The sequence below is a fragment of the Gadus morhua genome, chromosome 15 (assembly GCF_902167405.1).
Source record: "Gadus morhua chromosome 15, gadMor3.0, whole genome shotgun sequence".
NCBI classification, from domain to species: Eukaryota; Metazoa; Chordata; class Actinopteri; order Gadiformes; family Gadidae; genus Gadus; species Gadus morhua.
The window spans coordinates 22,713,883-22,729,477 of NC_044062.1; the positions used below are offsets into that span (position 1 = coordinate 22,713,883).

Sequence of the window (15,595 nt, forward strand, 5' to 3'; positions counted from 1 at the left end):
TGTGCGTTGTTGACCCCAGCTCATGACACTCCTGAAGAACATCAGATAACGGCAGGTACGGGCTGGTTCACAGCAGCGGTTGGAATCTGTCTTCAGATTGCGCATCGAAAAGACTGTGAGATTGTGATGCAAAGACAATTAGTATCTGTCTAAACAAGAGGCAGCATTTGTATTAGAGACGTGTTGTACGCTACACACAATTCAGAGATACGTTGTCAGGCAGACCGAATGTCTCATTCCAGCGAGCAAGGAGTTCTAATTGGGTCTCGGGTGTAAACAGGGCCATCATGTCATTAGAACTGACATTGTGTCAGTATTTAGTTATATTACGTTATTCATGAGAATTATCTATTTGTATTTTTCATAAGGATTGCATAATATGCAGTGGAATAACACTGTGTCTAGTGCTGGAATAATGCTGATTGTATTAGCAGTGTTTTCTTATCTTATCTTATATATTACACTTCCTTTTCAGTCAGTACACGGTTCGGTTAATTATTAAGTGGTAGTGTCATTTCTTACTCACTGATGTATTAAACTAGAATCCAGGCAGTAGATTGCCCTTAAGAGGAATTGAAAGGGTAGGGGAGTCATTGACATGTTAATAATTCCCATTTGTACTGTCAAGCTACACCAATCTAGCCATATTGGGGGAGGGGGTGGGGGGAGGAGTAGAGGCTGTGAACTATAGAACGCTCTCATGGCTTCAGCCGGTCGCCACATTGAGATGAAACTCAGTGCAATGCGTATCATTACATTTATACAGACACAACCATATCTGCAATAGCTGCAAGAGGAGGGGGAGGAAGGGGGGTCCTAATGCTACATTCCTCCACACAGCAATCCTGTTAGCAGCAACTGCTGTTTCATCCATCGTATTTAAAACAATCTCCCTTGGAGAGTGTACTATGTCCATGTATATCTCTTTATATCCATCCATCTATCTATCTATCACTCTATATATGTATGTATTCATGTATGTATCTATCTATATATTTATGTATCTATACATGTATGTATCTATCTATCTAACCATATATATACCTATCTATGGATGTATCTATCCCTCTATCTATGGATGTATCTATCTTTCTATCTATCTATCTATGTATCTATTTGTCTATCTATGTACCTCTAGCTATATCTTTAAGTAGGACGGGGTGTTTTATAAGTACTGGGGCTGTATTTATCTGTCATATGTCACAAAGAGGTTGTTAGGGTTAGGGTTAGGGTTTTATATTCACTCAATGTTTATGATTGCGTTTTTACAGTTTCTACCGACCCTGTGCATGTGCACAACAATTACCCCCTTGCGGCTGATAATGTTATATTATTTATCGCTCTCTCCCTTTGAATCCCTCTCTCTATGTATGCATATATTTATACTTATACTTGGTCCTATACTTGTGTTATACAGTGACCAGTGAAGGTAGGCATTCCTGGCTGTCAGCCTTTCTGGGGCCGTGCAGTGCATTGCTCGGACAGGGCTTTACAGCTTAGGGCTCCGGGGAGCACTCGCCATAGGTGGGTGTCTGTTCCATCAAACGGGTACACTCACACACACACACACACACACACACACACACACACACACACACACACACACACACACACACACACACACACACACACACACACACACACACATATTAAACACACAATCCACTCAAGCCGAAGCAAACACCTGCACCCACACACACACACACACACACACACACACACACACACACACACATATATTAAACAAACACACAAACAAAGCATACACCCACACACACACATTAAACACACACACATACACACACAGACACACACACCTACACAAAAAACACACACACTCACACACAATCTGCCACACACACAAAGTGCCTCCGTCATGCTGGGAGGACTGTCGAGCCTGTTGCCTCAGAGAGGTCAGCGCTGGAATTCATGAGGCCAAAAGAGATTAGTAATTGAGTAATGGACATGGTGACATGAACAATGAGGAGGCCGAGAGGACGAGCGAGAGAGGACGAGATAGAGAGGCATGGAGAGAGAGAGAGAGAGAGAGAGAGAGAGAGAGAGAGAGAGAGAGAGAGAGAGAGAGAGAGAGAGAGAGAGAGAGAGAGAGAGAGACAGGCAGAGACAGAGTGAGAGAGAGAGGGAGTGAGAATGAAACAGAGAGACTGAAACACTATATGAGTTTATTATCTGTCCCTCCTCACTATGTCTGACCTTGGCTTCAATGTCCCAAAACAAAGTTATCAGGGAAGGAAAAAGAAATGTGCAGGGGGTGGGGGTGGGGGATGGGAGGGTTGGAGGAATATGGCAAGGTAGGGGACAATTGAATTATAATATATATATTTTTTTCTGTTAACACTAGAGAGAGTTCAAGGTCCTGCTATCTAAACAGTGAGGGGGGGGGGGGGGAATGCTTGTACATAAAGTTCAGCCACTTAGCATAGCCTGTTTGTTTATATGCACAGAGTCACTCCGGCATCTGCAGGGGCGTGGAGCTCATCTTTTATTCACCGATTCTATTAGGAGATTAGTTTTACAACGCGCTTTATGGTGATAAATGAACGTAGCATTCGTTTACAGACACAACAGAGGAAAGCAGCTCAATAACAAGGCCTTCTCAAAGCCTTTCTTAATGTTGGCACAGCATTCATCTTGTAACACGACGCCGCTGCCTTGGCTCCTTTGAAGCATTGCTGTGATTTTTTTACCACTGTATTTAAGCATATGCACATACAGAGAAAAAAGTATGGAAAATGGTACATCATCATGACAGGCGCAATATCAAAAGACATCACAGACAGTACTGGACGGATGGAGGAATATGAAATATCAGTGTGTGTATCGAGTGTGAGGGCAGCGGCTCGCCTATGGCCGTGTTCTCCTCTAAAGGTTATGATAACGATCCACTTTAGCTCCGAGGCACTGGAATCATACATCAAGGCTAATGTTTGCCCGCTCAAGCGGTTTGTCAATGACAAAGAGGAAAAGCTGATCTTAAGAACACGCACGCAAAAAAAGGAGAAAGAAAAAGTCTCTCATGTGCTGACAAATCAGAGGGTTGGTGGAACATGTCATTATTTAGCTCTGCTGTGTCACACAGAATACTTTGGTCAAGGGAATCAAAAGATTTTCTCCAAGGATAGGAATGACAACCCCCTTAAACCGATGGGAAATATAAGGGTTTGTTTTCTGGTCCGACCTTTGAAGTTCCCAGAGTATTCTATTTTAAAGGATTTAAATTACACTATCCAAAAGGGCTGGTAATAATTTACATTGCTATTTCGGTGATAGTGAGGAATTCACTGGAGGGCAGTGTTCAGAGTTAATGACTTGTTCTGCGGCAGGGGGAGGCGCACGTGCATGCGCAGCGTCACGCGCACACACTGCACACACTGCACACACCGCACACACACCCCCCCCCCCCCCCCCCCCCCCCGTTTAAATTCCTGCCATTGTTGGATGAATAGGGGTGATTTGGTTTAATGCACACACTGGGCCACAACAAGGAAGCTCTGTGGGTGTCAAAGGAGGACTACTGTATTTAATGTGCCCTATCACATTTACATTAAAGTCATTGAGCGGTACGACCTTATCTGTGGAAATACTGGTCGCATAACTGGGTCACTTAGACATAACTCAACTAGTATCCCAGATGCCTGAATTACCATTTCAGAGTTTTCCCTGGGGAAAAATCAAAGGAGCAGCAAATGAATACAATCTAATTTCCCTACAAGCTGTCTTTCCAAGCACTGGAACACATGCATGGACTACTGCCACATACTGAAGAGATGGCTTTGGACACGAGCCAAAGTGTTTTCCACAGCAATCAATACTAGCCTACTGCTGCAGTCCCCGGCCTGTCAGTGTGTGTGTGTGTGTACATGTGCTTGCGTCTGTGTGTGCGAATGTGTTTGCGTGTGTTTGTGTGTGTGTGTGTGTGTGTGTGTGTGTGTGTGAATGCACGTGTCTGCGCGCACGCGTGTGCATGGCTGTTTGAGTGCCAAAAGCCTGTACTGTATGTGTGCCAAAGCCTTGTCAGCTAGAGGGGGGGACAAAATAGAAGAGAGGTCAGATGAAATCAGAGGTGATGATAATAACACATTAATATAACATGATCTAGAAATACCATCCGTGCTTGTAAAGACATATGCATAAACATATATATTTATATCTATATTTATAAAGATATAAATATGGTTATGACATAATATGGGAATTCACAACCACTAAGGATATAACAGTATTGTGTTGAGCACGTATTTTCTCATATTTTTCTGTGTAACCCATATATATATATATATATATATATATATATATATATATATATATATATATATGTACATACAGAGAAAGTTTGAATACTTTACTAAATAGTATGTCAGTCAGTAATGAGTATTAAACTGATGACACAGGTGTGTTGGTGGCCGTTTAACTTTGCAGATGGACCAACTGGGCCGAGTCCCACACACACTCCACACACACACACACACACACACACACACACACACACACACACACACACACACACACACACACACACACACACACACACACACACACACACACACACACAGACACGTAACTATTAACTTGGAATATGGCTTTTAACAAACCCTGTGTAAATAAAATAAAGCTACAATAACCCCCCCCCCTCCCCATGATGTGAATGCTTTTCTGTTGAGGCAAATCGTTGGGATTGACACAGAATTGACTTTTTGTTCCCCGAATGGCTATTTCCATCTCTATAGAAATTGCTGGCTGCATTTTAAGGAAAAGGACTTGCAGCCCCGTGTGACAGGATGAGAACAAGCCCAGTAGGTCCCAGGTTGGCTGCTCTTGTCACTGCCTGCCTGGCGCAGCAGAGCTGAAGCCTGCACCCTGGGAAGGGCATCGGTGAGTAAGGAAAATACCTGAGCAATAACCAGGAAACAACACTAAAGCTCCGCATTCACAACACAACGGTGAATCAGTAATCCATTTCTCTTTCTTTTGCAGCCGGTTCAATAAAGCGCTGTTTTGATGTTCACGTGGTGAAAAGAGCAGTGTGTTTGGCATTCGGCTTCAGGCTTAAGATAATTGCTATCTCAAGATACAAGATATGAGCTTTAGCTCCCATCGCCCCACGTCGTCTTTGATCTGGCGGGGGGAAAGTAGAGGGAGCTGGTTGTGAGTCAAATGCCTGGGCGGTGATTTACTCCTGTATTTTGCCTCAATGTAAATCTGATTCAGTGTAAATTCAACTCCAGTTTAAGTCAAGACAAAACGCGGAATGAATGAACGTGTCAGAAAGATTTACAGGAATCAAAAATGCACGGAGGGCTCGGGGCTGCATTTACCACTGCTGTCATTTCCTACTCTGCTACACAAATCCCATAACTCCCGCACAGCCCTCTATCCACAGTTCCTGATACGGGTTATCGCCTCATCTATATGACCTAATTTCAATCCGCCATATGTGTCTATTACCCCCATACCATAGTGTTGTAACAGCCCCACATATGTTAATCTAGACCTCTTAATGACCAGATTGCTGCAGGAGAAATATTGTGAGCCAATGCGTTGTTTTTCTTCCTTCCTGATATTCGGTGGTGTTCAGTAGTATTTGTGTCAAGGCTCATTCAGAGGAAATAAAGGGCTATTGACATTTCTCAATGTGCTTTGTGGATTTGTGTGTCAGGATTACTCACTTGACTTGTTTATAGGTTTAGGGTTTCACGTGAGCCTCACTGGCTGACTCATGCAGATTATTAGTGCAGTGTTATGGGGAAAAGTCAGTTTGTGTCTGAACAGACTCGCTGAAGGTCATAAAGGGACTTGAAGTTGTCAGAGCCATTTCCACCGTCATATAATCAGGTTACAGCATTTGCAGAGAGTGTGAGCTTTTCCAAGCCCTGTAGGAAATTAGGTCAATCTGCCAACGTTGACAGCTGCAATTAGAACACATCCTCAAAATAGTAATGTGTAATAATAATAATTTAGCTTAAAATATTTCTCCTTCTGATTGTCGTTCCAAAGATGTATTTACATGGTGTATGGGTAATGTGCCATGATGCTAGGTGCTGCATAATTCATTCTAGGGAAATTACCTTTGCTTCTCATATACATTTTAACATTGTCATAAAATATGCATTCTACAACTGTTACTATTGTTCTAGGCTCATGACGGAACCATTTTTCGAATGCATGTTCGAAAGTACAGAGTACGTATCCGTTTCTGGATGAGGGAACTAGTTCATATAATCTTTTCCAGATATCCAGTAGACTGGAATGTAAGCACTTTGCAATGCAAATAGGTGTTTGGGAAAAGGGGCGTGGCTGACATTTCCCTATTGCGCAAGCACATGGCCTCGGAATCGACGACACATGCACTTTAAGTAATTACTATATAATTGCATCGTGTTAAAGGCTATAGCACAAGGGCTCGAGGAGATGATATCCGTTGATGGAGGAATTCTGCCATCATAGATGATAGCTTGTCTAAGCAGCGAGCCATAAATAGCCACCTTTCTCATGAAAAGGAAACGTGATAGCCACTCTATTACTCAAGAGGAAAGAATGTAAGTAAACCATCAGCGTACCAGTCAAGTACAAACCCGGCTTTGTCCTTCCAGCTAAACAAAAGAACAACACTAGAGAACAATTTCCACAGTCAAAACAAGAGCTGGGCACTCATGAAAGTGTCGCTGTGGGTTGCTCAATAATATCAATAAGGATTAATGGCAGCAGCATGGATCTTGGCCACATTATTTATTGAATGGCCGACGAGAAAAGTCATTCACACAAACTAATCAAAGTAATGCAATTGAGAAGAGCAGTGTAACCGGATCACAGGCGTCCCATATGGCCACCGTCAATCACAACTATGGCCCAAAAGGTCAACAATAGAGGCGTTTAAAGTGGTGTTGCAAATATGAGCTGACACTATATTACGCAGGGAAAGACGTTTTTTCCACAAAGAACATTATGCAAATGGTGCAGAATAGTTAGGACATGTCAGCACACACTGTCTCAGTGTGCTTTATGAACCACGGGGCAGCCTCCCAGGGATCTAGGCGATGCAAACTATCGCAGCACCCCAGCTCAACACACTTTAATCCCATATGCGTCCGATACTATTTTGCAATTTCCGGCCTTATGTCATGCAAGTGACAAGCATTGCGAAAAAAAATGAAATGACAGCGTCTACACTCGCAGCGATTCTGCGGATTTCCCCCCTATCTCCTCATAACGAAGCCCCATAGCGCACAGCGGCGAGTATTTTGGAGCGCAGCTGGACAAGTGCGCGTTACGCACAACGCACAGAGACACAGTTCACCAGGAGAACAAATACAACGCATCCATCGCTCGTCGCTCTGATCCTCCAAACACATCCTTGTCGGCGGATCAATGCACTCGTTTATGGGTGTTTACAACGGCCATGCAAACTGACAACTGGGGGAGCGGGAGCCATGCCAAGAGACACAGCGCCATAAAGGTGTCATTCAATAAAAGTACAAGAGAACATGCATGAGGACATGAGAACATGAGCACAGCATCGGAGGTAAACCCAGCACAACATGACCCAAAGCAGGTATATAGGAGGATAATAGTGGTACATGTGGACATGCTCACCTCTCCGTGGCTGGCGGAGCGTCCCTTGGGGGTATCCTCGGGTAGGAAATAAAGTTTAGAGCTGGATAAAAGTTGTTTGCTCGTCCTTTCTTCCCAAAGCAGCTGAAGCTCCGCGATACAAATAGGGTCCCCGGGTTTACATCGGACGAGGAAAAAGTCTCCGAGCGACAGGATCCTCGGTTTGCCGTCCAGGCTGTGACATTTAAAGGCTTTGTAGAATATATAGGGTCCATGTAAACCGCAAGAAGAGCCCACCCACTGTGGAGAGGAAAAACAGAAATTGAGGAATTAATTCGTGAGGCAAAATCCCATTTGGCAAATAAATCTCGACCATCCACAGATAAATGGCAGGGTTAACGTGTGGAAAATATATCTACAATCAGTGAAATGACGTTGGAAATTGTATACATATTACGCGCTTGTTTGGAATCGATGTAACTATTTTTATCTGTTGCAATTATATGACAAAGATGTAATGTATGTAATGTGAGAGGTCAACGTTACACTGCGTACCTTCCGTAGCGTTAAGTGTTTGCGTTGGGATGAGCGTAATTATACAATTAATTAATGTGTGGTTGATATAAAGCTTACCTTCAGTGAGTCCGGCTCCATCTCGACTATGAATTGATTCAACTCAACACGCTCTCCAAACTTGCTGGCTTGAATGGATTGCCGCAGGTCCTGGAAGGACAATAGCTCGTAGGGACGTTAAATGTCAGCAATATTCAAACAAATGGCGAATTAAAAATGATTCAAAAGATCGTAATTAATGCATTAGAAATTCATTGTGACAAGCATATTGATTTAAGAAGTAATTTATCCTATATGCATTTTCCACGTCACAATATGTCTCAGCAATATACCTTACACTCTAATACATATATATAGTTTACTCTATTTATTCAATACATTCATTTTAATTGGCAGGAAAAATATTTATTTCTCCATATATCTCAAATACAACAAAATTATTGCCTTAAACGGCTTAAAGTATTTTGTTAATGTCCATTTTCAGGTTTTGGGAGATATATTTCTTCCAGGACTTTGGTAAAAGACGTTCAGTATGAAAGCCCATTTCTCCCAGTAATGATACCAGGGCGCTTACTGTGGACGCATTCAAGAAACAATGTTATATGAAAGTTAATAGGGCTATCAAATGTTTCCTCAAAAGACATTGTGTAAACCACGAGGCAGTAGCCTACGCTCGTTTAGCCTAAGAGGATTGGGTATGCGTTATACTGGAACGTGAAGGTGGACGTTGTTAACGTTCTGAACCTTTATATTTTACATGCTATAATGAAATAATGAAAATTAAGAGGCGGACTTCACGAGATTCACGGCGCGGTCCATTATGTCAGAATAAATCATATTTTAAAATGCTGCAATTGGACGAACATTTTGAACTTGTGCCAGCTTGAGTTTATTACGCGTAAGTCGTTACAATCTATATGTCTAATCATATCAACATTGAATATTCATAAATAGCCTAATCAAAACAATTAATGTAATTATCAAAATGGTAACTTTCTCATCCACATAAGAACGTCGTCGAATAGATCATTAAAAATCGATGTAGGACTGGGTTAATCTAGTGCATCTTCCTCGGATGAATGTATTATGTTTATCAACTGTCTTGTAAGCGTCAATTGAAAAAAATACCACTGCGGTCCACTGCGGTGTGCTATTTTCCGCTACCATCGACCCTTGGCCCGCTTTTTTCCTTTGCTCAGATCACACACCGTGGTGCAACAGCGATATATTTCTGAAACCGGCCGTCGGCGGTATTACACAATACGCTTTCCCCCATGGAATTCAATCCATGGGCAGAGAATGCAGTGACATTTATTCCCATCCAGTGAAGCAGTTCCCAGATACATTCATTGGTGGGTAACCTAGCTGTTAATATTTTACAGGCAACATACTACTTGAGCATCCGTTTCATCGAGGCTGTAGATAACAGGCCACACAAAATGTCCCCAGGTTGAACTGGGCCCTCAGATAGCAGAGATAAAGTTGTAAACACTGGGTAGAGAGATCTAATGGTTGTTTCTACGGAAACGAATGACCTGATAGTAATCAAATAAATGTAATACAACAAAAATGAACATGTAGGCTGTACCAGGATGAACTATTAGATATAGTGTATAGGCTATGCAATTTTGCCATGGAGAATACAATTTTACACAGAAATAACAGCGTGGTAAGATATATTTTGCCCATCTAAGGACATCCTATCTGTTTTATAAGGTACAAGATGGCAATATATTTTTCAGGCAAAATGCATTGGCTGTCTTAAATCAGGAGGCATGCACATATTTCAGTCATGGGAAAGGTGGCTTTAGAGAGAGGCACATTGTTTATACACTGGATATGACTGCAGGGTTTCCTTGAGTGTGGGTTGGATTAAATCCCATATAGAGCTACAAGTCTCACAATTATCTCCCCTGATTTCTCCTCAGGCCATTTCAATGACTGGATCAATAGGGTTGCATTGTTAATGGCAGCCGGCATAATGAAGTCTCTGGTTAATCAATGGCACTACTCCAGCGCTTATCTGGTCATTGAAAGTGCTGGATTGTCAAGAGCAGAGAGCTGGCTAGCACTAGGTTATACCCAGGGTGCTATGTTGGATGTGGCGGTAACCCTGTATGAGTTGAGTTACATGTTGTTGACCGGTCTTCATTTAAAGCGAGCATAACAGAAACAGGAGGGAGGCGATGGGCGATTTCCTCAAACGCAGACTTCTGGCCGATGGATACTGGTACTTTGGGCTAGATAGTCACATGTAATGCAATGTCTCATCAAAGCCGCACACATCCGTCTGTTTTATTTATCTGCCTACATCTGCTCAGCATCCTGGGGGTGAGGGTTACACAACATAACATGAACGACCAGATTGCAATTATTTTGATTAATGTGAGGCTAGTGATACGCTCAATGTGACGATGCAATTTGGAAGTCTATTGTCGATGTGTGTCTTGTGAGTTGTTTACTGGATATGCAATGTTAAGACACAGAAATATTGGAAACATATGTTCAGGGGAAACTGAAAGATAAGAAACAACGCTATGGTAAGTAAGTAGACATGAATCTAGCAGACATGTTTCTTTATGTGAGCACCACCAAGTGGGAGGGCGGTGACTCTGTTTGTTTTGGTTTTTCACAAAATTTTATTTTCTGTTACAGTCTATGTACTTTGGAATTTCCCCCATTAGCACAGAGCAAGTATGTTCCCAGTTACTATTTCTCTGCCCAGATGGAACTGCGTATGACTGTGTGGGCCTATATTTTATCATTCAAAAAATGTAACTGCACCCAGAGGATTACCGTTTTCAATATGAATATATCCTCTTTAGAATGTATTGTTTTGTCTCAACATAATAACAGTAATACAGGAAAATGCAGAGTAAGAGAGCAGTCAAATTTATTTGCTCTGTTGTGTGTGCTGCCATTAGCAACTTTGTATGTTGCAGCAATGTATTATTTGTTCATTCAGCACAGGTGTTCAGCATTTCAGTTAATGAGGTAACCTCATCAGGGAACTGAAATACACACACACACACACACGCGCGCGCACACATACAAACACACAAATAGTGAGCTGGGGCTAGGTCTAAAAACCACAGCAAAGGAAACCTAAAGTCAATAAAAACAGCAGATTGAACGAAAACACTGGTGTTTCAGCTTGGATTATGAGCTTGTTCACAGCTCTGTTCATTCTGTGCATTAGTCATCAAAGACTTTCAATGGATGCCAGATTGTCAGATACTTAAGGATCATAATTATTTAATGATAAATTGGTCACAATTACCTTGAAAAATACTGTTGGTTTCTATATCCAATGCGAAAAATGTATAGGTATTGGGGTGCGATGGCCTCTCATTATCTGTTAACCTTCTGTTCGTTCCCATATACTCTGCCCAGTTGGTATCCATCTATCATCTGTGGAAGCCCCCGGACTATTAAAAATCCATCAAGAAAATTTGTTCCCGGGCACACGTTTCGATAGTAACTTTACACCTCTGACTTTGTGCACGTATAATCACATTAGAATTGCCCCCGTCTGGAGTATTACTTTGAAAGGTGATCCAAGCAGTGTTACTAGGCTAACATTAGCCCAAAACACACTATAACCCAGTCTTCACCAGCTATTCACTCACCTGTAAGTCTACCTTTATACTCAATACGGTGGACCACACGCAAACACACTCACACACACACACAAACACATACTTGTGCACGCTCAAAGACAAAGACATGCCCACACACACACACACACACACACACACACACACACACACACACACACACACACACACACACACACACACACACACACACACACACACAATCGTATTACTTATTTTAAGAGCACATTTAATCAGAATGGAGGTCAGATGTGATCATGCTGAGGACTTTTTTCTCTGTTGATGTTAGAGGCTATCTTGCATAGGATGGATTTGAAATGATGCACCGCAGATGATATTGATGAGTCAATTTGAGCTTGATGCTTCACCATGTATCTGAAGCCCATATGTCTTCAATGAGAAGCTGACATCTTCAACCCTAAACCTTGTTCTGCTCTTTATCTGGAAGCATTGCTCCTAATTGTACATTGTATTTCTTTTTTCCAACATACTAAACCATCTGTAGTCGTTAAAAAGCATATTATCTTGGAGTTTTCTTTTGAATGATGAGCAATACTGATATACATTTATCTGAATTAGATATTTCATATAAACAACAAAAACACAAAATATGAGATAATCGTGTATGAATCCCCATTCGAGCCACTATTATTCACTGATGGTTCAATAATAATTTGTTTTATGGGCTAAATAGTATTATTATTATATGCACAGCAACACAATATGACCTAGAGTACGTGTATAAGTTTGACCGTCACAGTGCTTTTCTTGAGGTTATTTCTGGTGCAGCAAGCGTACATTGGCCCCATTGATGGATAATGTTAAGCCCAATCAGAAACAATCAAACCACCAAATATGGTCCCCTTCCCTTCCATATGCATACACATCAGTACATGCACCAACACATACACAAACATGCACACACACACACACACACACACACACACACACACACACACACACACACACACACACACACACACACACACACACACACACACACACACACACACACACACACACACACACGGACAAAAACACATACACATACTTTGTGTTTCTGGCATTAGAATTATGAATAATTCATTTATGCAAATGTATGATGTAGAAATGCAAAAGATAAAGGTGATTGAAAATCCATTTTGCTGGACTGAGTTACAACTACCTGTGTGCAATGAATGTTTTTGGTACAGATATTTAAAGTGAAAAAGAGGCCAATGCCTCCACATCTGAGTAACACATCAATATGAAGATGTCCTGAAATTTTACCATTTGGTGTAATGCAATGCTTACATCACTCGGGTAATCGTGCCCATGGGTCACACGGTAATCCACCCTGACTACAAGGAAAGTGACCTCAGAATTCAGCATCTGTATAACACATTACCGCTGTGTTTCACTTCATACAATGGATTGTTATAAATTTGTGTTAAATGTCAACTAAGATCCCATCAATCAAGGCTCTATTATTTCCTACCCTCTGGATTATTACATAGTCCTAAGTGTGTGTGCGTGTGTGTCTGTGTGTGCGTGTGTGTGTGTGTGTGTGTGTGTGTGTGTATGCGTGTCTGTGTGTGTGTGTGTGTGTGTGTGTGTGTGTGTGTGTGTGTGTGTGTGTGTGTGTGTGTGTGTGTGTGTGTGTGTGTGTGTGTGCATGTGTGTGTGTGTGTGTGTGTGTGTGTGTGTGTGTGTGTGTGCCTGTGTGTGGTTGTTAATGTATGCATGCATGCATACATGCATGTAGGTGTGTGGATGTAAAGGTTTAGATTTCTTTCCATGTATAACATTTGTATTATTTAGAAAAAAGGCTTGCATGAGCAATCCTGCTGTTATCTGTATCAATGCACTGAACTGTCTCCCTATTAGGTTTATAAATGGCTGTGCAGAATTGTAGCTTTACTGGGAACGGGAGACAAAGGATATGTTTTCAAATGTGACAACCAGCGAATTGTTCTAGCAGAGCTCTGTATTTTGGTTCAATGGACATGGGGGAAAAAATGCAGTCTAGTGTTAAGAGCTTAGTGGCTGGGCACACATATTAAAAACTCTCTCAGCATTAATAATTCATTTCACTTTATGTGGCAATTTAGGAGTCACTTGAAGTTGCTATGGTGACAAGGGTATTTTGAGACAGCTAATGACCTATGCAAAACCCACTCGCTGTTAGCTTCAGTCAAGCTAAATGAGATTGCTGTCTGTACTGTTTGTGATACATGACTGAGAACATAATGTGCCTATTGCTTTCCCCATTTTTTCCCAACAGGGCAAGTTTAGGTTGTTAATATCAATGTAAAACATCTGTGTGTTGTTCACTGTACTCCTTAAATGTGGACCAAGCAGAAAGTAGTGTGTTAATCTGTTGTTTTGATTGCTATTTCCCAATTGCAGAACAGTTGTCAAGTTATGATAACAAAAGACATTCCAGCTCGCTGTGAGGAAATAGAGCACAGTTTGTTACGGTTTAGAAAGAACCCAATATGTTTTGCACTAAATCCCTTTCAATATCTCTTTATTTTTCAGCTTATGTCAAGAATTCCACACTGGAAGAGCTTTGAAGGCGTTCTGTGCTCTGAGGCGAATCATAATTGTCCAGCGAGGCCTCTTGCAGCTGTTGGGCTGAGACAGAATGAGTCATGTGTTATCCATTTAAGTCCAATTTCTCCCATGCAAATGCCTGACATGTGTGACAGTGCACGGCCCTAAATTTGAAACATATACATTGTTTTGAAACAGAGAGAGAATTGGGGCCAGAACCGTATGATTACTTAGCCACCTGTTTCTTTCATCATATGTGGTATTTAGCCTAAATAAAACGAATATGCTTTAGAACATTTCCACTGATTTCTTTCATGATTTTCATGCAGTGTCATCAACCATCAAATTAAAAAAGAAACCTTGCATAAAACATGCATTTAATGTATAAATATAGATTTGTTAGCCAAAGTCTATGAGTGCTTTTTATCTGAAACAGCAATATGTGACATGATATATTAATGGAGTTCGATTGTGGTGAGATCAACGCATATCAACTAGCCTTGACCGATATTACAATGGTTATAATTAAAATTCTTAACAGGCCATTTCAGACGACGTGTTACACTAGTGTTTTGATTTTCCTTTTCTCGCGAGGCTTTGCTTTAACGGTAATCGTTAAGTGTAGCAATTGTAGCCACAGAACGATATAACAACAATTAAGCCATTCTGTGGCCAATAAGTAGGACTTGGACTGCCATCTGCTGGACTGTTACAGTAACAACATCATGAGTGCTTTCAAGTGACCAATATAAATTCCACCGTAAAAAAAAAATATATATGTATGTGTTGCATTAGTGCGTAACAATAGCGTAATGTCAGAGCCGGACAGTAACGGAGTACATTTACTTGAGTACAGTACTTAAGTACAATTTTGAGGGATCTGTACTTAACTCGAGTATCATTTTTAGGGAGTACTCATGACTTTACTCAAGTCAATTTGAGGCAAATATTGTACTCTTTACTCCGCTACATTTCTAACCATTTCTAACCAACCGTGAGTACCCGTTATCTTCTAAAAAATAAAAGGAGAAAAGAAAAATCTCGGAAACCCTCAATTTGTTGTTTCCCTCTCAAACGTGATTGGATTGCGCAGGCGCCACTGATTAGGACAGCCTTCAGCCTATCAGCAATCACCTTCGCTTTCCGCCAAAGTCAACTCCATGGTCAGATTTAGATGAGACGATTGTTGATTTGATTGATGAAAAAACAGAAACTCACACATACATACAATTGTTAGCTGAATTTTATTTTCTGATATTGCATATTTATGTAAGCTGAGCAATTGTTTTTATGTTCTTGAG

General features: G+C 41.3%; 1 protein-coding gene across 1 annotated transcript in view; it reads right to left on the reverse strand.

Moving 5' to 3' along the window:
* arid5b (AT-rich interaction domain 5B) overlaps nucleotides 1–8,288 on the reverse strand; it is a 73,495-nt gene extending 65,207 nt beyond the window's left edge. Inside the window, exons 1-2 of the mRNA XM_030379254.1 lie at nucleotides 8,203–8,288; nucleotides 7,612–7,869 (exon numbers count right to left, since the gene is read on the reverse strand). Coding sequence (XP_030235114.1) covers nucleotides 7,612–7,869; nucleotides 8,203–8,223 — 279 coding nt within the window. The 5' untranslated portion in view covers nucleotides 8,224–8,288. The remainder of the gene's footprint in view (nucleotides 1–7,611; nucleotides 7,870–8,202) is intronic.
* Between the last annotated feature and the right edge of the window lie 7,307 nt (nucleotides 8,289–15,595).